This window comes from Macrotis lagotis, chromosome 5, assembly GCF_037893015.1.
Source record: "Macrotis lagotis isolate mMagLag1 chromosome 5, bilby.v1.9.chrom.fasta, whole genome shotgun sequence".
In the NCBI taxonomy this organism is placed as follows: Eukaryota; Metazoa; Chordata; class Mammalia; order Peramelemorphia; family Peramelidae; genus Macrotis; species Macrotis lagotis.
This window is the reverse complement of record NC_133662.1, coordinates 212,769,505-212,797,006: the sequence shown is the minus strand read 5'-3', so window position 1 is coordinate 212,797,006 and position 27,502 is coordinate 212,769,505. Positions and strand designations below refer to the sequence as shown.

The 27,502-nt window shown below is 44.5% G+C and overlaps 1 protein-coding gene and 1 pseudogene across 1 annotated transcript; one reads left to right on the top strand and one right to left on the bottom strand.

Annotated features, from left to right (window-relative positions):
- The first annotated feature begins 335 nt into the window (after positions 1 to 335).
- LOC141488359 (glutathione S-transferase Mu 3-like) lies at positions 336 to 5,878 on the top strand. Its single transcript, XM_074188363.1, has 8 exons — positions 336 to 444; positions 1,204 to 1,279; positions 2,109 to 2,173; positions 2,302 to 2,383; positions 2,477 to 2,577; positions 4,543 to 4,638; positions 4,724 to 4,834; positions 5,461 to 5,878. The coding sequence occupies exons 1-8, from the start codon at positions 409 to 411 to the stop codon at positions 5,554 to 5,556; spliced, it is 663 nt and encodes a 220-aa protein (XP_074044464.1). The 5' UTR covers positions 336 to 408; the 3' UTR covers positions 5,557 to 5,878.
- Positions 5,879 to 10,256: 4,378 nt separating this feature from the next.
- On the bottom strand, positions 10,257 to 17,290 carry LOC141489469 (glutathione S-transferase Mu 5-like; annotated as a pseudogene).
- Positions 17,291 to 27,502: the final 10,212 nt, after the last annotated feature.

Genomic DNA, 27,502 nt, shown 5'->3' with positions numbered 1-27,502 from the left:
AGCCCTTACACAGTGTCTGATGCATTTAACATGCTTGTAGACTGATGCCGAAGATGCAACACCTAGGAGTGAAGGACGTGGCTAGCCCAGCCTAGCCCGGCCCTGGGAGCAGATCGGATCGACTGCAGGTTCACGGTCAAGGTGGTGCAAACATTTACCCGAGGCACCCCAACGGGCACGATCTGGGCCCTGAAGGAAACTCGGGGTGCCGCAAGGGTCTGGGGCTCCTCACGCTGCCCCGCCCCCAGACTGCGGCCCGGGCCTTGGCCTTGAGCTTGGAGCGGGAGGCTGGGGATGGAGGGGGGAGGAGCCCCGATCTGCCCGCCCCCCGGACCTGCCCCCTTGGAACCGGAGATAAATTGCGACGAGTCCCGCTGAGTTCAGTTCCCGATCCGCTCCGCTGACGCCATGGCCATGATCTTGGGCTACTGGGACATCCGCGGGGTGAGAGCTCTCCCTACCCGGGGGGGGAAGGGGACCCCACCCTGCCCGTGCCCGGGGGTGCAGGGGGGCCTCCTGCTGCTGCTGCCTCCCCCGACACCCCCAAACCCGGTGCGGGGCCTCCTGCTGCTGCCGCCTCCCCCGACACCCCCAGACCCGGTGGGGGGCCTCCTGCTGCTGCCGCCTCCCCCGACACCCCCAGACCCCCGGTCCCTCCAGACCCGGTGGGGGGCCTCGGGGAGGGGCGGGACAAGGACCCTTCCCGCCCCGCTCCTGCAGCACGCAGTTTCGGGGATCGGAGGAGATGGGGTGCAGCGCCCACAGAACTCCTTCCGAACTTGCCCATCCCCCTCTCACGCTTGGCTTGGAAGGGCTCCTTCCCTCTCGGGGTCACTTAGCCTGTGAAAGGAACCCCCCCCTCCTGGCCCTTTCCCTCTCTGTTAACCCTCAGCTCTTCCCGGCCCCAGTTTGCTATCAGGCCCTCTGCACAGACTTTTACCACACCCCAACAGCTTAAAATCCCCCCCGAAACTTTTGGGGACTCGCCGTTTAGACGATGATGGAGTCCTAGAGGAGAGACTAAAGAACGCAGACCATGCATCGTGCAGGACTCGGGGTTCTTTGCTCTACCCACAAAAGTTAGGGCCCCCCCAAACTCACTCCTCAGAGTAGTGGTAAATGGGAGCTAATGAGGGTTGGGGGGTGCCAAAAGAGGGAAGCCGGTGACCCCTCCCCCATCCGAACTGTCCACCCCCTCCTCAGCTGGCCCATGCCATCCGGCTGCTCCTGGAGTACACAGATTCCAACTATGAAGAGAAGCTGTACAGTTGTGGGGAAGGTGAGTTAAGGCAGAAATGAAATGGGCCAGCCTCTGCCAGATCCTGCCAGCCCTTTGTCTGAACTGGAGTTAAGAAGGAGCTCTGGACCGCTCCCAAAGGGGCCAGGAAAAAAGGCCAAAGTCCATCTGGAACTTCAGACTGGCAAAGGGGTGCAAGTTAAAAATGGCTCCTTACAAAGCAGCCCTTATCTGTGATGCCTGCCAAGAAGGCCAGGGTTAGAAACCTGGATCTGTGGAGTCACAGCCTCTGCCTTTGCCCTGGTTCCTTGGACCTAGTGGAAGCTTCTCAGATGGAGTCTAGGTGAAGATGGGTAAGACAGGGGGAAGAGACTTGAGGGACTGGAATACCTAGGCTCAAACCTTAAGGAGATCATTATCATCAGGGATGATAATGGTTTCTCAGGAGGGGGAGGGGTGTTGGAAGGAGGTTCCGGCTGGGTGTACAGGTTAATGACTAGCCCCACTGGCCCCATGCCAACATTGGTGTACCCACTATAGGGCCTGCCCCTTCCAGTTCTAAATCTGTATTCTCATCTGCAAACCAGTCCGGCCCTCATAGGCAACAGGAAGGAGTTGTGGGGAGAGGGAGGAGCTGAAATATAGGTGATTTGAAGCTAATAATTCCCTCAACTGAAATGGTCTAACCCATCTTTCCCAAGATACTTTGCAAGCAGAACAAGTTGGGTATATTGGACCCTGGCATCTCTATCATTATTTGACCTCTATCAGGCCTAGAGAGCTTTCCATTGCCTTTCCATGTAGGGTCTTAGTGTGAAAGGGGGTAGAGCATTGGGGAGTTCTGGGGTTACTGGTTTTTTCTTCCCCACAGCTCCTGACTATGACCGCAGCCAGTGGTTGGACATGAAGTTCAAGCTGGGCCTGGACTTCCCTAATGTAGGTAGCAATATCTTGTCTTTCTCTTCCTTGGCTTGGACAGGGCTTGGTGGGTGGCCCTGTAGAGGAGCAGAGTTGCCAGGGACCAGCAATGACTCTTCAACTGACCTGTCTCCATTTTCTTCCAGCTGCCATACCTGATTGATGGGGATCATAAGATCACCCAGAGCAATGCCATCTTGCGCTACATTGCCCGAAAACACAACATGTGTAAGTTGTAATAGAAGGGAAGTAAAGGAAGTCCCGGGATCTCTGAGGTTGAGATAGATGATGAGGGTGAGTCCTCCTTCTGCCCATCTGCAGGTGGTGAGACAGAGGAAGAGAAGATCCGTGTGGACTTAATGGAGAACCAGATCATGGACTTCCGTATGCAGTTGGTTCGGGTCTCCTACAGTCCAGATTTTGTGAGTTCCTCCTACATAGATTGTAAAGGGGGGAAGAGACTAAGGATGAAGACAGAAAGTAGAATTTGTGAGTCCAAAAGTCTTCCTTCTTCCTGGATTTGTCTCCCTGATCCCTGTGTTTCAGGGGTCCAAACTAGAAATTGTCTAAGAATCGGTCTTGGGTGTTCTGATGATAAATCACTCTGTGGTAACTAAGATGTCCAGATCCACACTCAAGCTTCATCAGCTCCCTCATCATTGGGGAGAAGGTGATCCTGGGATGGGTGGGAATCAGCCCTTCATGTCAGCTAACTTTCTCTGTCCTACATCTTTGCTCCTATAAGAACTATTTTTGGGGCGGCTAGGTGGCGCAGTGGATAGAGCACCGGCCTTGGAGTCAGGAGTACCTGGGTTCAAATCCGACCTCAGACACTTAATAATGAACTAGCCGTGTGGCCTTGGGCAAACCACTTAACCCCATTGCCTTCAAAAAAAAAATCTTAAAAAAAAAACTATTGTCTCATCCAGATTCTTCCCTTAGGTCCACTGAGGAAGGGGCTGGGAGTTGATGATTTTCCTCTCTCTGGGAAATAAGCACACAATATCAGGGGAGAAGATGAAGTAGGGGGATCTAAGGGTTTTTTAGTTTTTCTAAATTATAGGAAAGACATGGATTTAAAAGAATATGGGAAAATCTTATAAAGTTATAACCCATCTTTAAAGTTTGGTTGGAATTCAGGCCTTTTTGCACTATTGGAGTAGTCCTATCCTTTTGTTCTTCCAGACTCTTGCCTTGGAGGTCTTAGCCAGTGGCATCCTTCCCTTCTCCCATCCCCCTTTTCCCTCCCCATCCAGTTTAGATGTCCAACTCATCCCCACTAACCAGGTCCTTCTGTGAGACCCAATTTCACATCTCATCAGCATCAGCCCTGGAGCCTGTCTGCTTAGCCCAAGTTCCCCACCCCCACCTCCCCACTAGGCAGTAAGCTGTCTGTTTTCCTTGGGAGCCAGCACCTTCCAGGTGGCCATTCCATCATAGGATCATAGAGTTGAAGATGGGAGGGACCTTAAAGGTTGTTATTTTATTTTAAAAGAAAAAAAAATGGTCTGAAGCCCAGAGAAGTTGTAATAGCTAGTATCATATTGCAATTTAAGGTCCTTTGTTCCCCCCACTCTGGGTTCCCCAAGGCAACAAGCATTTATTGAGGCCCTATTGTAGTATCTAGTATCTTAGAGCATTTTAAGGCCTCCTTTCTTCTAATCTGGGTTCCCCAAGTCAACAAATATTTATTGAGCACCTATTATATGCCAGACACTATTACTACACTCTCCCCAGCCCACATGAGCTGTCTGTATGGAATGGGGGTAGATTAGTTACTCTGGCTGGTGGTGCATTTTAAAATAGAGAATATGGGGTAGCCTTTTTTTTAAGAGTATCATGGTGCAAAGCTCATCTGACAGTTGGAACCTTATCTCATTTGATCATCATAACAACCCTTGAGGTAGGTGCTGTTATTAATCCCATTTTACTTTTGAAGAAAATGAGTCTGAAAGTGCTCAATGACTTGGACATATATGATAAGAGTTTCAAACCCAGATCTTCCTGTCTCCAAATCCTGGACTATTCATATAACTCCTATGCTAGCTGCCTTAAGTGACTTGATCGTGGTGTGTCAAGGGAACATTTTTTTTCTTTAAAGTTCCCAACTTCTTATATAGAGTAGTAAGGCTGGGCTCCACACCTTGAACCTCATCATCATTTTCTGCTCCAGTAGTAAGCACCACCCACATTGCCAGATTCATTTTGCTAAGTCATTCTTCCTTCAGTTGCTCCAAGAGAATGTTCTACCAGAATCCTGTAATTGGTTTCATAATGAAAATACTGAAAGGCAATTTCCTATCAAATTTACCTTTATCAAAGACACAAGACAAGGAGGGGAAAACAACATGGTGAGGGGTGGTGACTCTTTATTCCCTTTGATCCAGGAGAAACTGAAACCTGAGTACCTGGAGCAACTGCCAGGGCAGCTGAAGCTCTACTCTCAGTATCTGGGAAAACGGACATGGTTTGCAGGGGAAAAGGTAGGAACTGGGGAAGGAAGGAAGGGAAGGACCTTGGTCCTGGGAATGTCAGGTCCTTTCAATCTATGGCATTTTCCCATCTTAGATCACTTTTGTGGACTTCCTCGCGTATGATGTCCTGGATCAGAACCGAATGCTTGAATCCAAGTGTTTGGATGAATTTCCAAATCTGAAGGATTTCCTTACCCGCTTTGAGGTAAAGATTCAACTTTTCCCTTCCTCCAATGGCAGACTCCCTTCTCATTTTTTCAGCCTGGGATGCTAAGATCAGAAGGGAGCCAGTTGGGGCGGCTAGGTGGCACAGTGGATCAAACTGGCCTTGGAGTCGGGAGTACCTGAGTTCGGGTCCAGCCTAGGTGTGGCCTTGGGCAGGCCACTTGACCCCATTGCCTTGCAAAAACTTAAAAAAAAAGAAAAGAAAAGAAAAAAAAGGGAGCCAGTTGCCAATAAATATCCTTATCTCTGGGGACAACCTGCGCAGAATGTCCCCTTTCTCTAAATTAGGGTTCTGTAGCCTCCCAGTAGTCTGCATGAGATAGGGGAGGCTAGTTATTCTGGGGGGGATTTTGAAATTTGAGCAGGTAAAGGTTTGTGTTAGTCATTTTTTTTCTGAGAGATGGACAAAGTTGATCTGACTTGGAGACTGAATCCTTGGGCTTCACCTTTGAGTCTCAGTCTTAACGGTAAAATGGAAATAATGCTAATACTACCTATTCTAGAGTGCTGGATCAATAGGGGGTGTTTATGATTGTGTGGTGAGAGCATGCACACTCTGTGGGGATTAGGGTTTGATTCTTTTCTCTTTTCCTTGTTCCACCCAAGGCCCTGGAGAAGATCGCAGCCTATATGCGTTCTGACAAATTCTACAAGCTGCCCATCAATAACAAGATGGCCAAATGGGCCAACAAAAAAGCTTAGCTCTGTCAAGACCCAAGCAGGAGAAGGGCTTCCCACAGACCCTGCTCCAAGAGACCTGGTTTGTGAGCCAAGGTTCCCTGGTCTTCCCTTGCTGTTTCTGAGGCACACTTATGTCTCCTTCCAGCCTGCTCCCCACTATTTTACCAATAGGTTAGGGGGGAGGTGTGATCACTGAGGCAGGGGAAGGACCTGAAGGAAGGGAAGATGGTAGATCCCAACGGGGCTTGAAGAAGGGCCTCACTCTCTCCCCCACCTCCTTTATCCCTTTCTGCAATCTTTTGAACTTGCTCTGGAAATTAATAATAAACATGAATTTGTTTGAGTTATGCGTTCATCTCAGTGCTGTTGGTGAGAGGCACCCTAGGATGAGCAGATGAAGAGGGAATGGAACTGGATAATCAGAAAAAGAGATCTATAGAATCCCCGGGACCTTTATCCAGTGGTAGCAGCTGCTGGCCTTTCTAAGTGACAGTCAGTAAACCTTTATTAAAGATCTGACTATGTTCCAGACGGGGGATAAAAAAATTAAAAAGCAATTCCTGTCTTCAAGGAGCTTACAATCTAATGAGACAATAAGCAAAATATGTACATGCAAGCTATATGCAGGAGAAATAGGAAGGCAACTCTGTTCCCCTGGCCCCCTGCCCTTCTAGTTCTCCCTGTTCAGACCACCTAGGCTTGGGCAGGTCAGGCACAGCCCAGGGAAGAATGAGTCCCAGGGTCTAGAGTGCCCCATGGCCTGGCTTTTGCCCTCCCCTTGTCCTGAGAGCTGGGATTTGTCTTTTCCCTGGGGAAAGGAATCTAAACCTACTTTGGCCTAGGACTTTGGGGTGAGCAGAGTCTTAGGTCTGCCACTTGGGAGTCATGTAACCTCCAATACACATCATTTAATGAGTTCTTTCATGAATGGGCTGGATTAGTTGTCCCCTAAGAAACCTTCCGCCTACAAAGCTTTGAGTGGAGAACCTTTGTTTAGGAATGGAACCAGTTAACTGGCTTTCCTGACTGCCATCTTGAACATCTGGTAGCTATTCGGAGTACCTGAAATCCCACCCTTAATGACATTCCTTCAGGTCTTGAAGACATTTCCTATCAATTAACATGTAGAGGGCTGAGGGAGGGGTGGAGGAAGAATTTAGCTGGCACAACCAGCTAATTTGGTAAAAGGAGGGTGGATTTCAGTTGGACCTTAAAGATGGATAAGATTTCAATAAGCAAAGAAGGGGAGAGGAGGGCCTTCTAAAGCAGAGAGAAAATGAGGCAACAAGATTCAGAAAGTGCAAGGTGTATTCAGGGGACAGAGTAGAGACCAGTTTGGCTAGAATAATGGGATTATATGCAAGATAAAACTGGACAGGAGCCAACCTGGAGAACCTTGAGACAGGCCAAGAAATGTGAACTTGATGTTCAACGTAATTAATTCCTGAATTCTGATAGGTCTTCCTAGCCTAACCTCACTGAAATTCTTCCATTTTTACTGAATTATTCAGGATAGACCTGGCCCCATGTTCCAGCCCCACCTCCAGAGCCCCATTGTTCTCTCACTGCCTTCCCCTTGGTTTCTAAGGGCCTCACAGCCTGGCAACAGCAGCATTCAAAGAAGGGAGGAAAACTACAAAAGAAAGAAGAAATTGGACTAAGGCTTATAATTAGTGAGAACAGGCAAAGAAGATTCTACTGGAACAAAGGCTTTTTATTGGGGAGGGGGTAAGAGCCAATGCCAAGGAGGGTCCTTGGAGTTCTCTGGTCTTCCTATCCCAGACCCTCCTGCCTCTGCCCTCCCCTGCTTGGGGGAGAGGAGTCATTCCTACTCTTCATAGAAGGGGAGGATGCCAAAGCTGGAAGATCCCTTAGAGATCTTTCCAGTTCCACCCCCACCACTATTCCCACTCCCATTTTGTAGGAGAGGAACTGAGACCCATAAGCCACATACTTAGGAAAACAACAAAGCTGTTTGCAAACATAGACTTATTCTTAAAGCCAGGGTTCAGAACTGGAAATAGGGCAGGACTTTTATTCAGAGAGGAAATTTTAGCGGATGTTAATAATTCCATCCCTGGGCTTCAAGCAGCCCTCAAAACTCATTCCCTCTCCCCCCCATATCCAATCTGCTTCCAAGGCCTGTGGCTTCCATCTCTGATTTGCCCCCTTCTCTCCCTGATGCAGAACCTTATCACTTCATAGATGAATTAATGCAATAACTGTTGGTGGGTCTGCCTGCATAATGTCTCTCCCCACTCTAATCACCACTAAAGTGATGTTCTTTTTTTTTTTTTTGGTTTTTGTAAGGCAATGGGGTTAAGTGACTTGCCCAAGGTCACACAGCTAGGTAATTATTAAATGTCTGAGGATGAATTTGAACTCGGGTCCTCCTGACTCCAGGGCTGATGCTCTATCCACTATGCCACCTAGCTACCCCTAGAGTGATTTTCTAAAACTCACCTCCCCCACTCAAAAAATTCCACTGGTTCCTTATTTCCTCCAGAATCAAATACAAAATCCTGTTTTTGGCATTCAAAGCCCTTCACAACCTACCCTCCTACACACACCTACCTTATACCTGTCCCCCCACACCCCACTGACATATTCTTTGATCTGATGATCCTGTTCTTCTGCTGTCCTCCTGGCTTCCCTGATTCCTTCAAGCCTCAAACTAAAACCCTACCTTCTACAAGAAACCTTTCCCAATCTTCCTGAATACTGGTGCCTCTCCTCTGTTGTTTCCCATTTATCCTGTAGACAGCTTGTTTGAACATAACTGCATATTTGTTTTTCCCATAGTGAGATTCTTGCAGTATTTTTGCCTCAGTTCAGTGACAAACATATAGTAAGCACTTAATGCTTGGTGATTGACTGAAATTATCTCCCCAGCAATGGCCATTCTATGGACTCCAAAATTTTGAAAAGTCCCAGAACAAACTTTCTCTCCATTGCTGAGCCCAACCCTCATTCTCACCTCCTACCCCTTGGTCAAGTTGTAAAAATTGTTGGCTCCAGTTCTGCCAATGTTCTTCTCATTCCTACACTGATACTTCATCTATGAATGTGGTTACTTTCAGCAAAAATGCAGTTATCACCCATCCCCTCAACTTGTGCCCCTTTTGTCCTTGTTCCCCTAGAAGTCCTCTACAGGGGCCCTACAATGTACCTTCTACTTTTCTTCTCACTGTGAGGGCATCAATAGAACATTAAAGATGGTTCAGAGTTTTCAATCATCTTATTTCTCTGACTTCACCTTTCTCTTCATCCCTGTGCAATTCTTCCTTGGTTATATATTTTTTCCCAGTTCGAGTGAAGGCATTTATTTAAGGGAACCAAGGCCCCCAGAAATGGGCTGGTCTCCCAAATCTTGTTAATATACTGAGACCACTCACACCCACCATGAGCCTCCCCAGTGTCCTCTCCCTCCCATCCCTAGCTCCCTAAACAAAAATCCTGGGATAACAAGGGAAACAGACTCAGTCCAAGAGGGAAAGGGCCCCTAAGAGGATTCAGGATTGAGATGTGGGTATGGTGGCGTCATTCCCTGGAATGAGTTGCTGTGATTAGAGGAAGAGACTTGAAAGTGGTGATGAGGATGGCTGGTGTGGAAGAGGCACCTAACAGGCTCATACAAACTTGACTGAACTCCCTGAAACTACTCCCCTCCACCTCCCTGTCGCTGCTCCTCCTGTCCTCACAGGGTTCAGGTTACAAAGCTTTGGAGGATACTCCAACTCTCTTCTACAGGATTCCTCCTGCCCACTGCAATGTGCTGGTTCAAGGGGGTAGGGACCAAAAGAGAGGCAAAGAAGCTCTAAGAAATTTTTGGTCTATACCAAAGGAGGAATGGTTCTCATTTGTGAAATATATCAGGTATACTTACTTTGATTTTAATCCCCTAAAATAACTTTGGAATGGAATTGAACCCAGAAGCTGATCTTGGATCCATAAGGTTCAGAATGGGAACCTTCACAGGAATAAGAATTACCTATCTCTCTTACATGTGGCCCATGAAAAAGAGTTATCATATCTCCCCTCTCTGCCCCAATATCAAAAGCCCCAAATCTTTCAATGAGTTCCCAAATAAAATGAACTTGAGATTATCTACTATCATCTTGGTTACCCCACTCCAAGGACATGCCAGCTTGTGGCATGTCTTCCTAAAATATGGCACCCAACACTGAACAGAGAAGAGAGAAGAAAAAAGGAAACAACACCCCAATCTACCTCATCCTTTACTGAGCCAACCCAAGTTGCACCCCAAAGGTTCACCCCAAGGGCATCAGGGCACCCCCCCAGGGCCAAGGGAGATGGTGAATTCTCTCATGTGGGAAGGAAGGAAGGAAAGGAATATGCATTTATAAAGTCCCTACTATGGGCTGGGCTTTGTGCAAAGTGTTTTTCCAATATCTCATTTGATCCTCACAACAATCCTCTTATTGTCCTCATTTTTTGATTGAGGAAACTGATAAACAGAGGTTTAGTGACTTGCCTAGGGCCATACAGCTATTATACATCTGAGACTTGATTTGAACTTGGGTCTCCTGACTCCAAGCCCAGAACCCCATCCTCTGCACCCCAACCTCCATCACACACCCTTGCACAGAAGAGTGAAGGAGGACCTTTCAAGAGATAAGACCCCTGTAGAGACATGAAGGGGTAGCAGATGAGGTGGATGACTGAGGAGTAGGAAAACAAAATCAAAAGGAAAAAATGATAGTTACAGCAATTTATTGGAAATCCAGAGCTCCAAGATGAGGAACAAAATCTCGTAGGCCTTCGTGTAGCTGGATCAGCAGTTGGTGATGACTGACCTCCCAGGCCTTTGGTCCATGTGGGACACTACGTATTACCCCAGCAGGCTATCTCTGGAAAGACTGGATAAGGCTGGCAGCATTCAGAAGCTAAGTAGGCAGAGCGATTCAGACTCTGGTGGGTCGGAAAGAGGGAGAATAAGAGGCCTGAACTCAGTTTCCAAGTCCTTCCCCTGGCTCACCCTTATCACTGAGCAGACTCAAGCAGTCATCGGAGGACCCTCAACAGGCCCACTACCAGGTCCTGGGCTTGCAGCCTGGGGCTGGACATGAACCCCAAGCATGGTACTGACTGGTAACCGGGCAGGATGGAGAGTCATCTAGAATGGGGTTCTAGATTCTAACAGTCCTGACAACAGTACTACTGGCCTGTATCTACTAGTGTTCCCCACAGAGCTGATGGAATCAACGGAAATCAGCTATGTCTAGATAGATACATTGATTTCCACCAAACCTAGGCCCCTTCTCCTCTGCCAACTTATAGCCACACAAGCAAGAGAGGCATCTAGACCAACCTTCAATGCTGTCGCTAACCTCTCTTCAGAAATGGAGCCCTCCCTGCACATCCTCCTTCCACAGCACATAGGACTGGGGTCTAGGAGGAGGAACCTTAAGCAATTATCCAGAAGCCCCACTTCATTGTTTCAAATATAGAAAATAAGGCTCCGAAAAATCAAGTAAGTTGTCCAAGGTTACACAGTCAATAAGTACCAAATCTGGAATTCAAATCCAAGCCTTCTGATACCAAGCTCAGTTCCTTCCTTCCTGCCCTAGCCATGGTCATAATAATAATAATAAATAATAATAATAATGTTCTTAATTTTGCCTTGCTTCTATCTCCAATCAAAGTCTGAACTCTACCTTCTGGGAAGCCATGAAATAAGTGAAGAAAAGCAGGATACCTTCTGCCAGGTTCTTGTTTGAGCCCCTGCTCACAGAAGGTTCCCCTCAACCAGACCATCTCATTGGCAAGCGCCTCAGATCAACTCAAGTTCCCTGCCAGGTCTTGCCTTAAAGGACTGAATGAACATCTGAATTCTTTCTTCTTGCACCACTGGCTTCTGTCTTTCCATAAATATTTTATAGCTTTCCCCTCCCCATGATTACCCGGCAAGGATAAATTTCCTCTGTCATCCTGCAAAAATCCAACTCTAACCTTTCAGAAATGAGTATCTAACAAGCCTTTCCCTCAACATTTAACCTGCAGAGATGGCTTCATTCTACATCAAAAGAGGGACAGTTAAACTACAGTCAGTAGCACATATACAAAGAAAGGTAAAGCCGACTATAACTCCCAGGTTTCATGATATGATAGGGAGTTGTTTTACAAGCCAAGAAAACTTGGGTTCAAGTTTCACTTCAAACATAAATATATCTTGTAACCCACTCTGATCCTGTGAGTCTTTAAATTACAAAGAAGTGGTGACCTAGGTTGGAAGACAGGGAAATCTCAAGTCCAGTTTCTGTCCCGTATTTGGGAATCCCTGTCCTGACATTCTCTTATTTGTAATGTAGTGTTGCCTGAAGATGACTTAAAACTTATCAAAACTTAATTGTCCAAAGGTATAACTTGACCAGGAGTTGGAAAACCTGTGTTCTCAGCTAACTATCTCCTTTAATAACAATGAGTAAGTCATTTGTCTCATGTGGACCTCATTTTCCTTCTAGACCTAAAAAAGAAAAAAGTTCTAACAGAGAAAACATCAATCCAATCAGTTAAATTTTTGTGGAAGAGAAAGGCAGGGTCAACTATTCAAAACTCCATCAAAAAATCTGAGTTTAAGGGGCAGCTAGGTGGTGCAGTGGGTAGAACACTGGCCCTGGAGTCAGGAGTACCTGAGTTCAAAACCAGCCTCAGACACTTAATAATGACCTAGCTGTGTGGCCTTGGGCAAGCCACTTAATCCCATTGCCTTGCAAAAAAAAAAAATCTAAAAAAAAAAACTGAGTTTAGCACCAAGAACTCTCATTCACAAACCCTAACCCCAATGGTGTAAAATATTCTTATAACTTAGCAACACTACAGAAACAGAAATCAGGATTTATCTATCCTCTGTTTTCCAATTAAACTAAAAGCTTAGCCTTACGCTCTTCCCTCTATTGAGCCTACCACTACCCACAACTATCCCCACTTCTAGGAAAAAACTAACCCCTGACCCTAGGTCTCATGTTACTTCCTAAACTCTGCCCCTCCCCTCCCATACTCACCCCCCCCCAAGACCCTCCAAGCCACTGAACTCGGGATTTTGGTCCCAGGTATTCTGTCACTGGGCTAGGGAACCCAAGGAAATGAGCCTGGGGTGCAGTGGCCTCAAGGAATGGGCCCACACAGTAGGGGCGGCTAGGTGGCTTATTGGATAAAGCACCGGCCCTGGAGTCAGGAGTACCTGGGGTTCAAATCCGACCTCAGACACTTAATAATTACCTAGCTGTGTGGCCTTGGGAAAGCCACTTAACCCCATTTGCCTTGCAAAAACCTAAAAAAAAAAAGGAAAAAAAAGGAATGAGCCCACAACCACTAGTTGATTTGCAAGAGTTGGGGATCTGGCCAGTAGCCCAGCGTAGCCTGTCCACTCCACCCTCCCAGGCCCCAAGACATCAGAGGGGGAATAAAGCCTCGGAAGGTGGAAGGGAGGAAGCCTCGCCTCAAATTGCTCTAAGAAACACTTGAGATTTGGAAAGTCATCCAGGCGCCAGGTTCAGACTTTCTGTTCTGCTCCAGGACATCATCCACAAGGAAATCCACATAAGTGATCCGGAAGAGGGAGGAGGAACACAGTCGAGTCAGGGAGATTCTTCTGCTCCTTGGGGAGCTCCCAGTGAGAAAAGAAAAAAGACCCAAGGCCCACTCCTCTCTTCTCCAACTTACCTTCGCCCCTGCAAACGATGTCCACTTCCCTAGAAAAAGGGAGAAGAGTTTCATTTGACCTGGGAGTTGCTCCAAGTATTCAATTTTCAGCAATTCCTGGAAAAGAGGAGACATTTGCCATCGACTGACAAAGAGGGAACTTCCCTGAGGCCAGGTCTGAACTCTCCTCTAAATCTCTGCCAGACCATATACTTTGTCCAAATGGGGCATTTCTCTCCCTTCTATGAGAAAATTAGGGTCCTGGTGGCCTGTCAAAGAAGACTCAAGACTCCCAAATCCCAAATCTCAAAGTTCGAAGGGATCTCAAGAGTTCATCCAAACCCTCCCCTTTATTTCTTAGATGATGCAAAGTAACAAAGAGGTGAGATATGAACCCACAGATTCAATAGTCTTTTTACTACATCAGTGGCATAAAACTCAAATGACATACTGGCTTTTTATTTATTTTTGCTAAAACATTTCCCAATTATATTTTAATCTAGTTTAGGCTGCACTGGGGCCAGACTCCAATTTGATACCTCTAGACTACATTAAACTAAATTAAAACCACGAGTTGAGGACTCAACTGAGCTAACAGGGCAGCACCCTGGGGGATATCCAGTGAATTTCTCAACCAAAGAGACCCATGGAAAAGTTTTTATAGTTTTAGGAGGAGATAGGAGAGGTAGCCAGTCCTGTCATGGACCCCAGTGGAAGGAAAGCCATTTCATGCCTCAAATCCCAACAAAGACATCAAGTTAAGATCCTGCTAGAGCTGGCTCTCCCACAAAACAACATCCCTGGGTGGAGGGACCCAGGGGGGTAGTTCAGAAAAATCTCATTTTTTTAAGGGCAGGAATGTAAGGACAATACTGGAATTTTGACACAAGAAGACTAAGAGGTTTAAGCAGCCCACATTACAATTGGTATCAACAATTTTCTGTCATTACATTGACAATGATATTAACAGTTTTGTCACTGGTATGACATAGGAGGGAGGAAGGAAGGAAGGAAGGAAGGAAGGAAGGAAGGAAGGAAGGAAGGAAGGAAGGAAGGAAGGAAGGAAGGAAGGAAAAAGGGAGGGGAGAAGAAAGAGGAAGGCAAGGGAAGAAGGGGGAAAGAAGGAAGGAAAGATGAAGGCAAGGAAGGAAGAGAAGAAGGGAGGAAAGGAGGAAGGGAAGAAGGAAGGACTTAAGTATTAAACACTTTACAAATATGATCTCATTGGATCAACCCAAAGATAACCTTAATGGGGAAGTCTCAGGGAGTTGAATCTAGATCTAAAAAGCAGAGATAAAGAGGGAGGCACTGGGAAAGACAGCACAGAGTCCAAAAATGGAGAAGGTGTTTGTGAAGCAGCAGATGGACCTGGTTAGGTTGAAGAAGAAAAGTTGTGGTGTTAGGTTGTGGAAGAAAAGTTTAAGTAGATGAGAACGGTAGGAAGGGGCCAGCTTGTACAAGGAGGGCTTTGGTGGATTCTAACTCATGACTTGGAGGATGACAATGGAAAGACAGACTAGTCAAAAGGCGAGGATAAGTCAAAAGGGGTGACTGGGTCACTGCTACCTGGCATCATCCAGACTGGCTAGAACCTGAAAGCCTAGGGGCAGGATCAGAAGGGGGTCTTTTCTGGTCTCCCCAGCTACTAATGCCTTCTCATAGACGACCTTCCTGTGACTGCATCTCTTTTGTCTTCACCCAATTATTTACACATGGCCTCTACCACCAAAATATGAGCTCATTGAGGGAAGAGGCTATTTATGTTTTTCTTTGCACTCCTAGCACTTAGCAGGATGTTTGGTATATAGTAAAGATTTAATAAATACTTCTTTACTAATTGGCTGACCAGAGAGAATCTGGAAGAAAGGAGGGAAAATTAAAATGATGTAGCAGTAGTGGTCTGCAGGATGCTGAGTCAGCTAATACTGTTATTGATGGTGATAACAATGAATTTAATGATATAATAATCAGCCTGCTTGAAGGAAACAAGCATTTATTATGCCCCTAGTGTATGCCTGCCTGACCCTGTGCTAAATGCTTTGCAAATTATTATCTCATTTGATCCTCATTGTAACAATCCTAGGAGGTAGATACTGTTTATTATCCTCATTTTACAGATGAGGTAACTGAGGCAAACAGAGAGGAGGGGACTTTTCCAGAGTTAGAGAGCTAGTAAGTGTCAAAGTCTGCACTTGAGCCTGCCTCCCTGTCTCCAGGCCCAGAACTCTTCTCCATTTCCTAAATTGTTGCCTCTTGGAGAGAGCCCTAGAACCGGAGGCCAGGAGAGAGAACCTTAGATTCAAATTCTATCTGCAGCCCTTATTAGGTTGTAATCATAGATAAGTGACTTAACCGGAGCCTCGGTTTTTTTATTAGTAAAATGGGAGTAACGGAGCCTAAACGTGCCTCATTTTTATAGTTGTTTTGACGTGAGAATCAAATGAGGTGATGTATATTAGGCAGTCTGGAAACCCTTAAATACTCTGAAGATATCAGTTTTCATAGCTGACTTTATGGCAGTTTTATGTCCTGAAAAACCCTTTGACCTGAACCTTGTGCCTGGGTCCAGAGACAGAAAGACCCTAAATGTGGCCTCCCCACCCCACCCCACCCCCAAAATCACTCCCTCTCAGTCCTAGGACCAAACCTTGGCAAGGGAAACCTTGGCAAAGTCGGAGTTGTGGCAAACTCGAGACAGATGCAAGCGGATATCCATGACATGGTTCTCTAGTATGTCCACTCGGATGCAACCTCCTCCGTTTCACCAGCTACAGGTGGTGAGGATGAACAGATAGACTCATTGTCTTAGGAGGGACTCTACCCCAGGAGACTTTAGAGCCTGGCTCCCACTGCCCTACCTGGGTGAACCTGGCTAAATTATTTAACCTCCCTGAGGAGGTTAAATCTGTAAAATGGAAAAGTCCCACTTGTAGATGGTCGCAGGATTTTGGAAGGAAGGGGCGTTGGGCAGCCTTAAAACGAGTGCAGTCACCAACTTAGCTGCAAGACGAAAGCTCCTAAAACTCTGGTTCTGTCCTCACCATCCTGTCAGAGCAATTTCTCACTCACACAGGTCGTACTGTTTGGCAATGTATCTCAGGAAGGCATTGCTCTGAGTGATCTTTGTTTCTCCGTCAATCAGGTAGGGGAGCCGGAATAACAGGAGGGACAGGTCAGTTAGACAATAACACCACTTTCCCCCGTGAGGCTGAGGTGCTATTTATGTAGATCCTGGGGAAGGTGCAATTACGAACACTATCAAGAGACCAAGAGGGGAAGCAGAAGGGAAAGCTGAATAGAGGGTAGCCTTTAAGCTCCATTTCAGCCAGGGAAGGGGAAAGCAATGGGGAAGAAGGGAGGCATCTCCCGGGATGCAGCTTCCTACATTAGGGAAGTCCAGGCCCAGCGAGAACTTCATGTCCAGCCACTGGCGTGGGTCAAAGGCAGGAGGTGGAGGGGGAAAAGGCAGTCACCCCAGACCGCCCCCCAACCAAAGCTGTCCCTTTCTCACCAAGACCCCCACGTAGAGCTGCAACTACAGAAGCTTCCTTGGGTCTGATAGAAAGACAAAGAAGTCTCTCGCCCCATGTACCCTCCTTGGGAGATATCTTGGAATAAAACAATGAATAATGATAAAAGAGGAGCCACTTTGCTAAGTGTCTTTTATAGATAATCACTTCATTTGTCCTTCCTATCAATCTTGGGAGCCCCATTTTACAGTTGAGGAAACTGAGGTTAAACAAGGGGTCCAAGGCCAGCCCACAGCTCCATCGAGACTTTATTAGACAGGGGGTCAATCGCCCCCCTTCCCCTTGTCTTCTCCCTGTCCTCTATGGGGGGGCTGGGGGTCTGAGCTCCACTTGGACCAGAAAGCAGGGATACTGGGGAGGCCCAGTCACGAGTCTGCACAAGCTCGTCCCCCACCCCCGGCACCCCCAGCTCTCCATGACCACCCCCCAAACGGTGCAGCGGTGCTTCACAGCCTGCACCAGTGTGTCCCAGGAGCGGCCAGAGGTGTGGGCAAGCCGCGGGCACAGCCAGGCCGGGGGCAAGCGGCCCAGAGCCCCCGCAGCCCCCTCCGGGCACCCATTGTGGTGGAGACTGGGCAGGGGGGGCAGCTGCTTTCTCTCCCCCTGCCTCCCTGCCTGTGATGAGGGGGTTAAGGAGCCCCCCCAAGGGATCCCCACTCTGGCCCTAGAGGGGGCTCCCTGCCCCGCCCCACCCTGGTGGACGTGCAGGTGGCCCAGGATGGCAGGCCTGGCAAGGCCGGGGCACTGGGCCAGAGCCCCCCGCCGGGAGAGCACACACACACACACACACACACACACAAATACACACACAGACACACACACACACACAGACACACACAGACACACACAGACACACACAGACACACACACAGACACACACACACACAGACACACTTCCACTTGGACATAGTTACCCCCACTCTTTCCTCCCACACCCCCCCACTTCCTCCACTCACACTCACTCGTAGCTCCTCCTCGGACACACTCGTTCACACACACACATAACCCCTGCCCCCCCAGATATCCACATTCACACTCACCCCAACTCCCCCTCCCCCGTGCCAGGCCCTGCTGCAGCTCAGGACTAGCAGGGCTCCCTAGGTGAGACTGCACCCTCCTCCTCCTCCTCCTCGAATCCCAAGACTAGGAACATCAAGAAATAAAGGGATGGGGGCAGCTAGGTGGCATAGTGGATAAAGCACCAGCCCTGGAGTCAGGAGTACCTGGGTTCAAATCCGGTCTCAGACACTTAATAATTACCTAGCTGTGTGGCCTTGGGCAAGTCGCTTAACCCCATTGCCTTGCAAAAAAAAAAAGAAAAAGAAAGAAAAAAAAAAGAAATAAAGGGATGTCGGTTGCCCCAAAGAGAACAAAAAGCTGAATCCTAGAAAGTCCTTTCTGAGTCCTTTAAAGAAATAGAGGCCTTCTGCTGTCACTCATAGATGCCAGCGTTGGAGATGGTAGAAAAGCAGATCTAGGGGAGAGCCTAGAAAGGGGTGACCTGGCCAGGCCACATCAGGTTCCTTGGAAGGGTGTTGTTGTGGGGCTCCACAGGATCTAGGGAGATGGTTTATGCAAAGGTCAATCAACATTAGCAATTATCAGATTTGTTTGTTTCCAAAGCTACCCATCCTTTGTCCTAATTGGTACCACTGCTTTAGCCCCAGAATCCAGACAAGAACCCAGCTTGAAGACATTCTGGAGAACCCTAGTGAAATCAACCCCATAGTGTATTTTTTATTTTTATCTTGGGAGAGAGAGAGAGACTAGAGAGAGAGAGAGAGAGAGAGAGAGAGAGAGAGAGAGAGAAAGAGAGAGACAGAGAGACAGAGAGACAAAGAGAGAGAGAGAATGAGAATGAGAATTTTGAAACTTTTCTTGTGAAAAAAAGCAATAGAGAATTCTAAGATATAAAAAACAAAATTGCTTAGTAGCAATTGAAATCTGAAATCTCTGCAGTCTCTTCCAGTTTGGCATTTATGATCTTCTGCTATAATCTAATCTAGTAATAATGCATATAGGATACCCCTCCTCCCCACCATCTGACTTCATCCCAATCAACCCTCACTCCTTCAGCAGGGCAGTTGGTACAGCTAACTGAAAGAGAGGGCTAGTCATACCTTCTCAGAGGTGAGCCCCTTCATGTGGATTGAGTCATTACTTCCTAACTTCTCCCTGTTGCCATGACTTTCTCTCTGGTGACTCCCTCAGCTCTACCCCTCTGGGAAAAAAAAAAAAAGGTTCTCATCAGACAATGGAGAGGTTCAGTGACCAGGTAACCTGCAAACTTTATAATAGTTCCAGTTTGTACAGTCTTCCCTCCACCAAAATTGCTGGCTCATTTTCATGGAAGATCAGAGTCTACATTTTTCTCTCTCACTGCTTTGAAAACTTACACCTCCTTCGCCCCCCCCAAATAAATCAAAAACTCTTTATTCTGCTGTTCCCAGCCAGGAAAATTACCAAGGTGAATATGAATACTGAAGTCATCAAATCTGTTTCTCTCTTGTTCCTTTATTGTTTTTCTCAACTGCATTTACAAAAAGACACATTCAGGTCAGTATTGGAAATGATTAACCACATTTTTCTTAGAAAGCCCATTTTCAAACAAAAATGGAAACAAATCAAGCAAACTCTTAAGAAATGAAAATACAGGGAAGAGACATATTCCCCTGGGAAGACAGAGGCAAAGGGAAAAAATGGAACAGTTTTCATAGAACCAATGTCTACTCTGCAATTGGTATGCACCTAAGGATGTACTATTAAACAGTTTTAACAGTGAGCTCTCTGGAAGAAAAAAAAAAGACTGAAGATAGAACTGCACTTTCAAGTCTAATCTCTTTAATTAGCATTTTCACTGTCATTTTCTTAAATCTAGATAATCCACAAAACAATAACTCAAACTCTGATTTCCTGTAGCCTTTTCTGATTTCCAAGGTAAAGATGTTCACACTAGGATTAAATTAGGTACAAAAGAAACAGTAGTAAATGATTGCAATGAATTTACTGTTTGATAAACCCAAAGACATTAGTTTCAGGGATAAGAACTTACTATTTGACAAAAACTCTTGAGAAAACTGCAAAATAGTATGGCAAAAACTAAGCATAGCCCCATATCTCACATCCTATACCAAAATAAGGTCAAAATGAGTCCAGGATTTAAACTTTAAAGGGTAATAACCACAAACCAAACAAGAGAACAAGAAATACTGTTGTCTGACAAATCTATGGAAAAGGGAGGAGTTTATAACCAACCAAGAAATAGAGGACATTATAAATTAAAGAATGGATGGTTTGGACTATATTAAATTAAAAAAGGTTTTGCAAAAAATAAAACCAATGTAACCAAGATTATAAGGAATGCAGAAAAGTGGGAAACAATTTTCATAACTAGTGTTTCTGTTAAAGGACTTATTTCTAAAAATATATAAAGAACTGAATAAAATTTTAAGATTACAAGTTATTCCCCAATTGATAAATGGTCAAAGGATACAAACAGGTAGTTTTCCAATGAAGAAATTAAAGTTATTCATAGTCATATGAAAAATTGCTCCAAATCACTATTGGTAAGAGAAATGCAAATTAAAACAACTCTGAGGTACCACCTCATACCCATTAGATTGGCTAAGACAGCAAAAAAAGGGAAATGATTAATATTATAAAGGACAGGGAGAAACTGGGACACTGATGCACTGATGGTGGAGTTATGAGCTGATTCAGTCATTCTGGAGAACAATTTGGAAATATGTTTCAAAGGTCAACACAACTGTGCATACTCTTTGATCCAGCAATACCACTACAAAGTCTATTTCCGAAAGAAAGCATTAAAAAACGGGAAATTTCACATATTCAAAAGTATTTGTAGCAGATCTTTTTATAGTGACAAAGAATTGAAAATCAAGGGGATGCCTATCAGTTGGGGAATGACTGAACAAGTTATGGTATATGAATGTTAGGGAGTATTATTGTTCTGTAAGAAACCATGAGCCATCGGATTTTAGAGAAGCATGGAAAGATTTGCATGCCTAGTGAAGTGAGCAAAACTAAGAGGACATTATGCACGTTAACTACAACATTATGAGATGATCCACTATGATGGGCACAATTCCCCTCAACGGTTCAGTGAACAAGGACAAGCCTTAAAGACCTGTTAAGGAAAATGCCATCCACATCCAGAAAACAAAGTATGAATTTTGAATGCTGAGCAAAGCATACTATATTCAATTTTGTTTTCCCTTTCTTTTTCATGGTTCCCTCCCCTTAATTCTAACTTCTATTTTAAAACATGACTAATATTAAATTATGTTAAACATGATTGGGCATGTACAATTTTTACCAGCTTGTTAAGATACTATGGAGAGGGGGATGGGAAGGGAGGGTGGTAGAATAATGTGGAATTCATAAACTTGCAAATGGATGAATGTTAAAAACTACTTTTGCATGTGTTGCATTTAAAATTGAAAAAAATTAAATAAAATTTCAATAAAGGAACAAACTGCCCATGATAAAAATCTAACCATCTGCTCTACTTGTTCAGACTGGGTTCAGTACACCACATTCTGAATATAATCCCTCTCCTATAGTCAACACTGCTGGCAGCTATGGATCATGGAAGAAGATTCAGAAGGAAAAAAAAATTAAAGGAAATATGAGATAAGGAGCAAGATGGAGGAACAACTGAGTCTCAGAATTTGAGTATTCTGTGGAAGTCCTGTCCATGGTGGTGTCTGCTCTCATGTCTGGCATTTCCTATCACATATTCATCAGGATGTGCCTTTTTCCAACTTCTTTTTCCTGTTAGAAGGGTTAGTTTGTCAGTCGCATTGTGGCTCTATTTAGTTCATGAGTAAGGATTGAGAGAAATACTGGTAGATTCCCCATCCATCAATGGCATTGACCTTCCCCATCTCGTTATGCTAAGAACAGCTCCCTGTGTTCAAACATGCAATTGGAAAAAATATGAGAACTTTTCTGTGAGACTGTCTTCCACAACTACTTCCTGCTGCTCTCTCCCTCTAGGAAGGCTGAAGGTGGTGGTATGGAGTAAAGAAGGTCTTGTTTCATTATACTCCCTCCAATTTTGTTCTACTTAAATGACTGAAGACTAGCCACCCAATGAGTGTCCTAATTTCTTAGACCAGGATGGTGAGTCTCTCTAACCCTGCGAGTTTTTCATGCCATTTCCTCACTAAAAATGAGGACAAAACTAACAGTCTTTTTAGTCTCAAATTGCCATTGCCTCTCCTCTCCCTTCAGTCCCTTTCTATTTCCCAACTTCTTTCATACTTTCCAATTCATAGCCCTAGTCATTCCCATCAGAACCCTTGACAACATTATCTCCTTCAGTTGTTATTTGTCCTTCATTCTAGAAAATGGTCCAAGGGTGACATCAGGGAGGTGATGCCAAGGCATAGAAATGACTTGGATTTAAGTGACAGGGAAGGGGGTGGTGGCTTGGGAGGGGAGGTTATGCAAAGTCACCAGCCTCACTTTCTCCTCTAGAGTCGTCTGGATTCAGTGGTCAGATATAGATCCATACAGCTGAAGATGGTCTTGAATGCAGTGGGAGACTTTGGCCTATTTAAATTGAGGTCTCCTCCAGGTCTCAGTTTACCTGAGATAGTGCCCATTCGATGATTAAGGAGGGTAAAAATATTCAGATGCTGAAGGAAAGCGAAGAGGCTTCCAACCTTTGCTTCTTTTCTTCCTCTAGTCAAAAACATACAGTCTTCAAAAATTAGACTGACTCCAAGTTCAGATAGACCTGGATTCTTGACTCCATTCTCACCTCTGATCAAATAGTGATGGATAAGTCACTTAAACTCTCAAGGTTCTAGTCAATTCTCCAAGATTGAGTAGTAAATCTCAGATAGGTCATCAATAAGCTTCTGGAGAGTTTTCACAAAGAGAACTCCAATTGATGAAATTACAGTTCTAGATTTCTCTCTTTCTCTCTCTCTCTCTCTCTCTCTCTCTCTCTCTCTCTCTCTCTCTCTCTCTCTCTCTCTCTCTCTCCCCCCCAACCATTTTCTTTTTCCCCCCAAAATCATCTATTTTATTTTTTTAAACATTCTTCCATATGCATATGTATATTTCTAAGTTATAAAATTTGTTTCCACCCTCCCCTTCTAACCCCTCCCCTCAGCAGCAAACAGGTTAGCATTGTACATACACATTTTTGATAAACATCTTTACTGATTAGTCATTTTTGGTATGAGAATTAGGAATAAGGGAAAGAAATATATGAGATAATTTATATAAAGTGTTCATCAGATTCTAAAGGGTTGTGTTTTGGGTTTGGGTTTGGGTTTTTTTTGTTATGTTTTGTTTTGTTTTTCTTCCTCTGGATGGGAATAACATTGTCCATAGCCAATCGAATACAGTTGTCCCAGCTCTCTGAACTGCTGAGAGGAGCTGCTTCCATCAAGGCTGATCATTTCACAAAGTTGTTGATGTGTACATTGTTCTCTTGGTTCTGCTCCCTTTGCTCGGCATCAGATACTGTCATTCCATTCTTCTCTAGAATTATGGTTTCTTATAGAACAATAATATTCCATAATATTCAAGTACCACAACTTATTTAGCCATTCCCCAATTGATGGGCACTTCAGAACCATTTTCATTGGTCATCCTCCATGCCTGAAATTCTTGCCCTTCTCTTCTCCCTTTCCTGGCCTCTCTCATTTCTTTCAAATTCCAGCTAAATATCTCAAAATCCTTTAAAGGTAGTGCTTTGTCTCAGTTGATTGTTTCTATTTTATCTCATTTATATGTTTGTTTGTACATAGGTTTTGCATGTTGTCTCTGCCATTAGATTGTAAGCTCCTTGAGGACAGGGACCATCTTTTTCTATTGTCTGTATCCTCAGAGCCTCACGCAGTGCTTAACCACAGTAGAGGCTAAATAGTATTTGGTGAAGGACCCTAAAGTGATCCAGTGTATAGAGCACTGACTCTAGAATCAGGACCCGAGTTCAAATCCAGGTTCAGATATTATTTGTGTGACCCTGGGCAAGTCACAACTCTGCTTTCATAAATAAATACTTGTGATTAATAGGTATCTAGCTACAGTCAGGACTTTACTGGCCTCATCACTGGCTCTTGTATTTCTGGTAGTCCTATTCATAAGATCGTAGATTTAGAGTTGGGAGTGGTGGTAAAGGCTGTCATGTCTAATTTCTTCATTTTTACAGATAAGTGAACTGAGGCTTAAAGAGGTTAACTGACTTGTCCAGAATAATAAAAACCAGTAATAGTCTGAAGCAAGATTTGAGTTCTAGTCTTCCCAACTTCAAGCATAGCACTCTATTTATCCTCCCATCTTTATTTCGTGGTCCAACCAAATTTTTCCTGTCTATAGTTTGCTTGTACATAATTTTTTGCACATAGTCTCCCTTCATTAGACTGTGAACTCCCTGAGAGCAGAAACTATCTTTTGTCTTTTTTAACACAATGTGGGGACAATAGTAATGTCTAATAAATGCTAGTTGAGTGTTTGATAATACATTGAATTTGGGGAGCCTGAGGTCACTGTCTGGTAGATTTCCTAGTATCTCAACTTCCTCTTATGGGGTTGTTTCCATCAGTCAATTATCTCATGCATTCCAGTGATTCTGAGATTGTGTAACAAGATTCGGGTGAACTTCCTAACAGTGAATTTGACTATCATATAACTATTTTCTCCTCCCAATTTTTTATATGCTAGCACTATAAGTAGGCAGTGGGACCTTGTCAACTACTCTTATCAAGCATATGGCACCCTAGTTATGGGTCTCCAGATTTCTTCCATCCTTTGACACTCCACAACACAAAGTAAAAGGTAGCTGAAGTCCTTTCCCAAACATAAACAGATATGGGATAAATAAATGCTGCGTCATCATTATGAGGCCATACCAGATATGGAATTGCTGGCTTTACTGAGGCTTATGCTCTGGCTTGACTGTTCCCAGGCTATTTAACAAGGTGTGATTGAAGCATTCTTCCTGGGAATCTCCTTGGGTGTGGTAAAGATTTCTTTTTTTTTTTAGGGTTTTTTTTTTGTAAGGCAAATGGGGTTAAGTGGCTTGCCTAAGGCCACACAGCAAAGTAATTATGAGGTGTCTGAAACTGAATTTGAACCCAGGTACTCCTGACTCCAGGGCCGGTGCTTTATCCACTGCGCCACCTAGCCACCCCGTGGTAAAGATTTCTAAAAATTTCTTGACTGATGCCAAATTAAGTATTTCTCTAAGTAATTTGTTTTCATAATCTTGACCCTAACTGGAATAGATCCTGGGAGGCAAGATCAGGGAGGACTATTTCTACCAGAACACTGTCCATCATGCAAACCTCTTGGTTCCTGATTCTGGATAAGGTAATCCATCTCCTTTGAATGTTGATCACACTCTTCTGGTCTCTTTCCAAAGACAAAAAGTCTATGTACCCCTTTGCCAAAGATTTAGGTAACTGGATAACTGACTTCACTTTCTATAGAATATACCTGACTTGTCTTACATTATTATCTATGTCAGCTATGAAACCCATCTTCCAAATAAGCAGGGAAGGGTAGCTTTGATTCACACTATGTATGAAGAGAAATGTGACTCCTGATGGGCAGAGAGAATGCCAAGCTCTGTGCCAACATATGGGACTTACTGAAGTGGTTCTAAACATTCTTGAATGTGAGACACATGGGCAGAAGGTACTCCAGGGAGGGAAGAGAGACAGACTTTGGAAGCTGCAGAGATTTAGGAGAAGCTGGCTCTTACATGATTATGGTTTATAGTCTGACTCCCTGAAAAGGATTTCCCTTGGGTGAAGTCAGGGTTCTCTCTCCTGGTTTGAGCTGAGTGAGATCTTCTCATTCAGGACTGAAGAGCTCACTCACTATTTTTTTTGGCATATTCTAATAGGAATAACTTCATCAATTTCTGTTCATTGTTTTTCTTGAACAGTTGGATAATTCACTATTTGTGATGGTCTTTTGTATAATCAGCTTTTAGTGGGGAAATAGCTAAGCTGCCCCTTAAGAGCCATTAGGGATAGTAGGTTTTTGTTTTTTTCTGATCTCTTTTGTTCTGAACTCCTATCTCTAAATTAACCAGATATATGAAGTATGGTAGATAACTATAATTCTTTCCCAAGACTCCTCTTGGAAACTGGAGGGAAAAAGTGTTCAGCCTTAATGTCTCCTGAGGCTTGCTTGCCCTTCCCCAGCAATAACTGGGCTAACAGTATAGTCGCTCCTCTCAGTTCTCCACCCCTCCACAGAAGTCAGATTTCAGATCTTAATTATCCATGCCACCCTCAAGAATTTGGACATATACATTTGGACAATGCACAAGACATGCATGTCTTTTTAAAATATATTTTTATTTTTATTAAATATTACCCAATTACAAATTTAAAAATTTAACATTCATTTTTCAAAAGAATCTGAGAACCAAATTCTCTCCCTCCTTCCCCTCCTTAAGAAGGCAAAGCAATTTTATATTGATCATACATATATGAAGTCATGCAAAACATACATTTCTAAAACATGCATTTCCATACAGACATATTATGCCTTACAGTTGTTATTCAGGCCCAATAGAGTCTGTTCCATGCCATATTTAGAAACTTCTCTTGACCTAGGTGACCAAACAAACAATAAAGTGCTTTATATCCATCACATTTGATCCTTACAGCAACTTTGCTATAAATGCCCCATTCTACAGTTGAGCAAACTAAGAATGAAAGACATTTAATGATTTGCCCAGTTTTGTTTTGTTTTTTAGGTTTTTGCAAGGCAATGGGGTTAAAGTGGCTTGCCCAAGGCCATACAGCTAGGTAATTATTAAGTGTCTTGAGGCTGAATTTGAACTCAGGGACTCCTGACTCCAGAGTCGGCGCTCTATCCACTGCACCACCTAGCCACCCCTGATTTGCCCAGTTTTATGCAGCTAATTACTATCTGAGGCAGTATTTGAACAAAAGGCATCCATGAGCCATTAATCTATATCATCACAAAGCTATCAAAGGTCAGAGATGGGTGTTGAACTCATCTTCCATACTCCACATCCTGCTGATTCTCCTTATACTATTTGATAGCTCCTGACTGGTAGGCTTAGGACAGTCCTCCTGGGGGTACTGTATACTTTGCATGAATTTTCTTAATATGATCCAAGGGCCAAAGACCTATGGTTTCAAAAGTGTAGGCTTTCCCAGTAGAGCGGCTCCCTCCACTGGTGCAAACCAAAATATATCCACAACTTATGGCTTCCTATTAGTTGAAATCTATCCATAAATTCAGGCACAAGTTTAATTAAGAACTCCCAGGGCTTCAACCTTACTATACACCCTCCTCTCAAACTGATCCAGAACAGGAGACAGACTACTTAAAAGAGAGACAAAGCTCATCTGATCTGGCACAACCTATAAGGGAAACACAGTACTTCTCAAATTGACTTCAACCTATCTTTCTAGTCTTATATTTTACTCTGGCCAGCTAAGTTGGGCTTCTGTTCCTCACACGGTCCTCCTTGCCTCTCTGAAATCTCCCCTCACCTAGCATGCCCTTCCTCCTCACCTCCTAAGTCCAAGAAGGCCTCATTTCTTCTAGGCCTTTTTAAAATTATTTTTTTTAATTTTCCTTTCCAATTAACTCTCCCCAGCACACATACAAAAGAAAAACCCTTATGACAAATATGCATAGTCAAGCAAAATAAATCTATTGACCATGTCCAAAAATGCTCACATTTCTTTCAAGAGAAAAGATCAAACACCTACCTTCTAGCTACATGAAGCCTTTGTGAT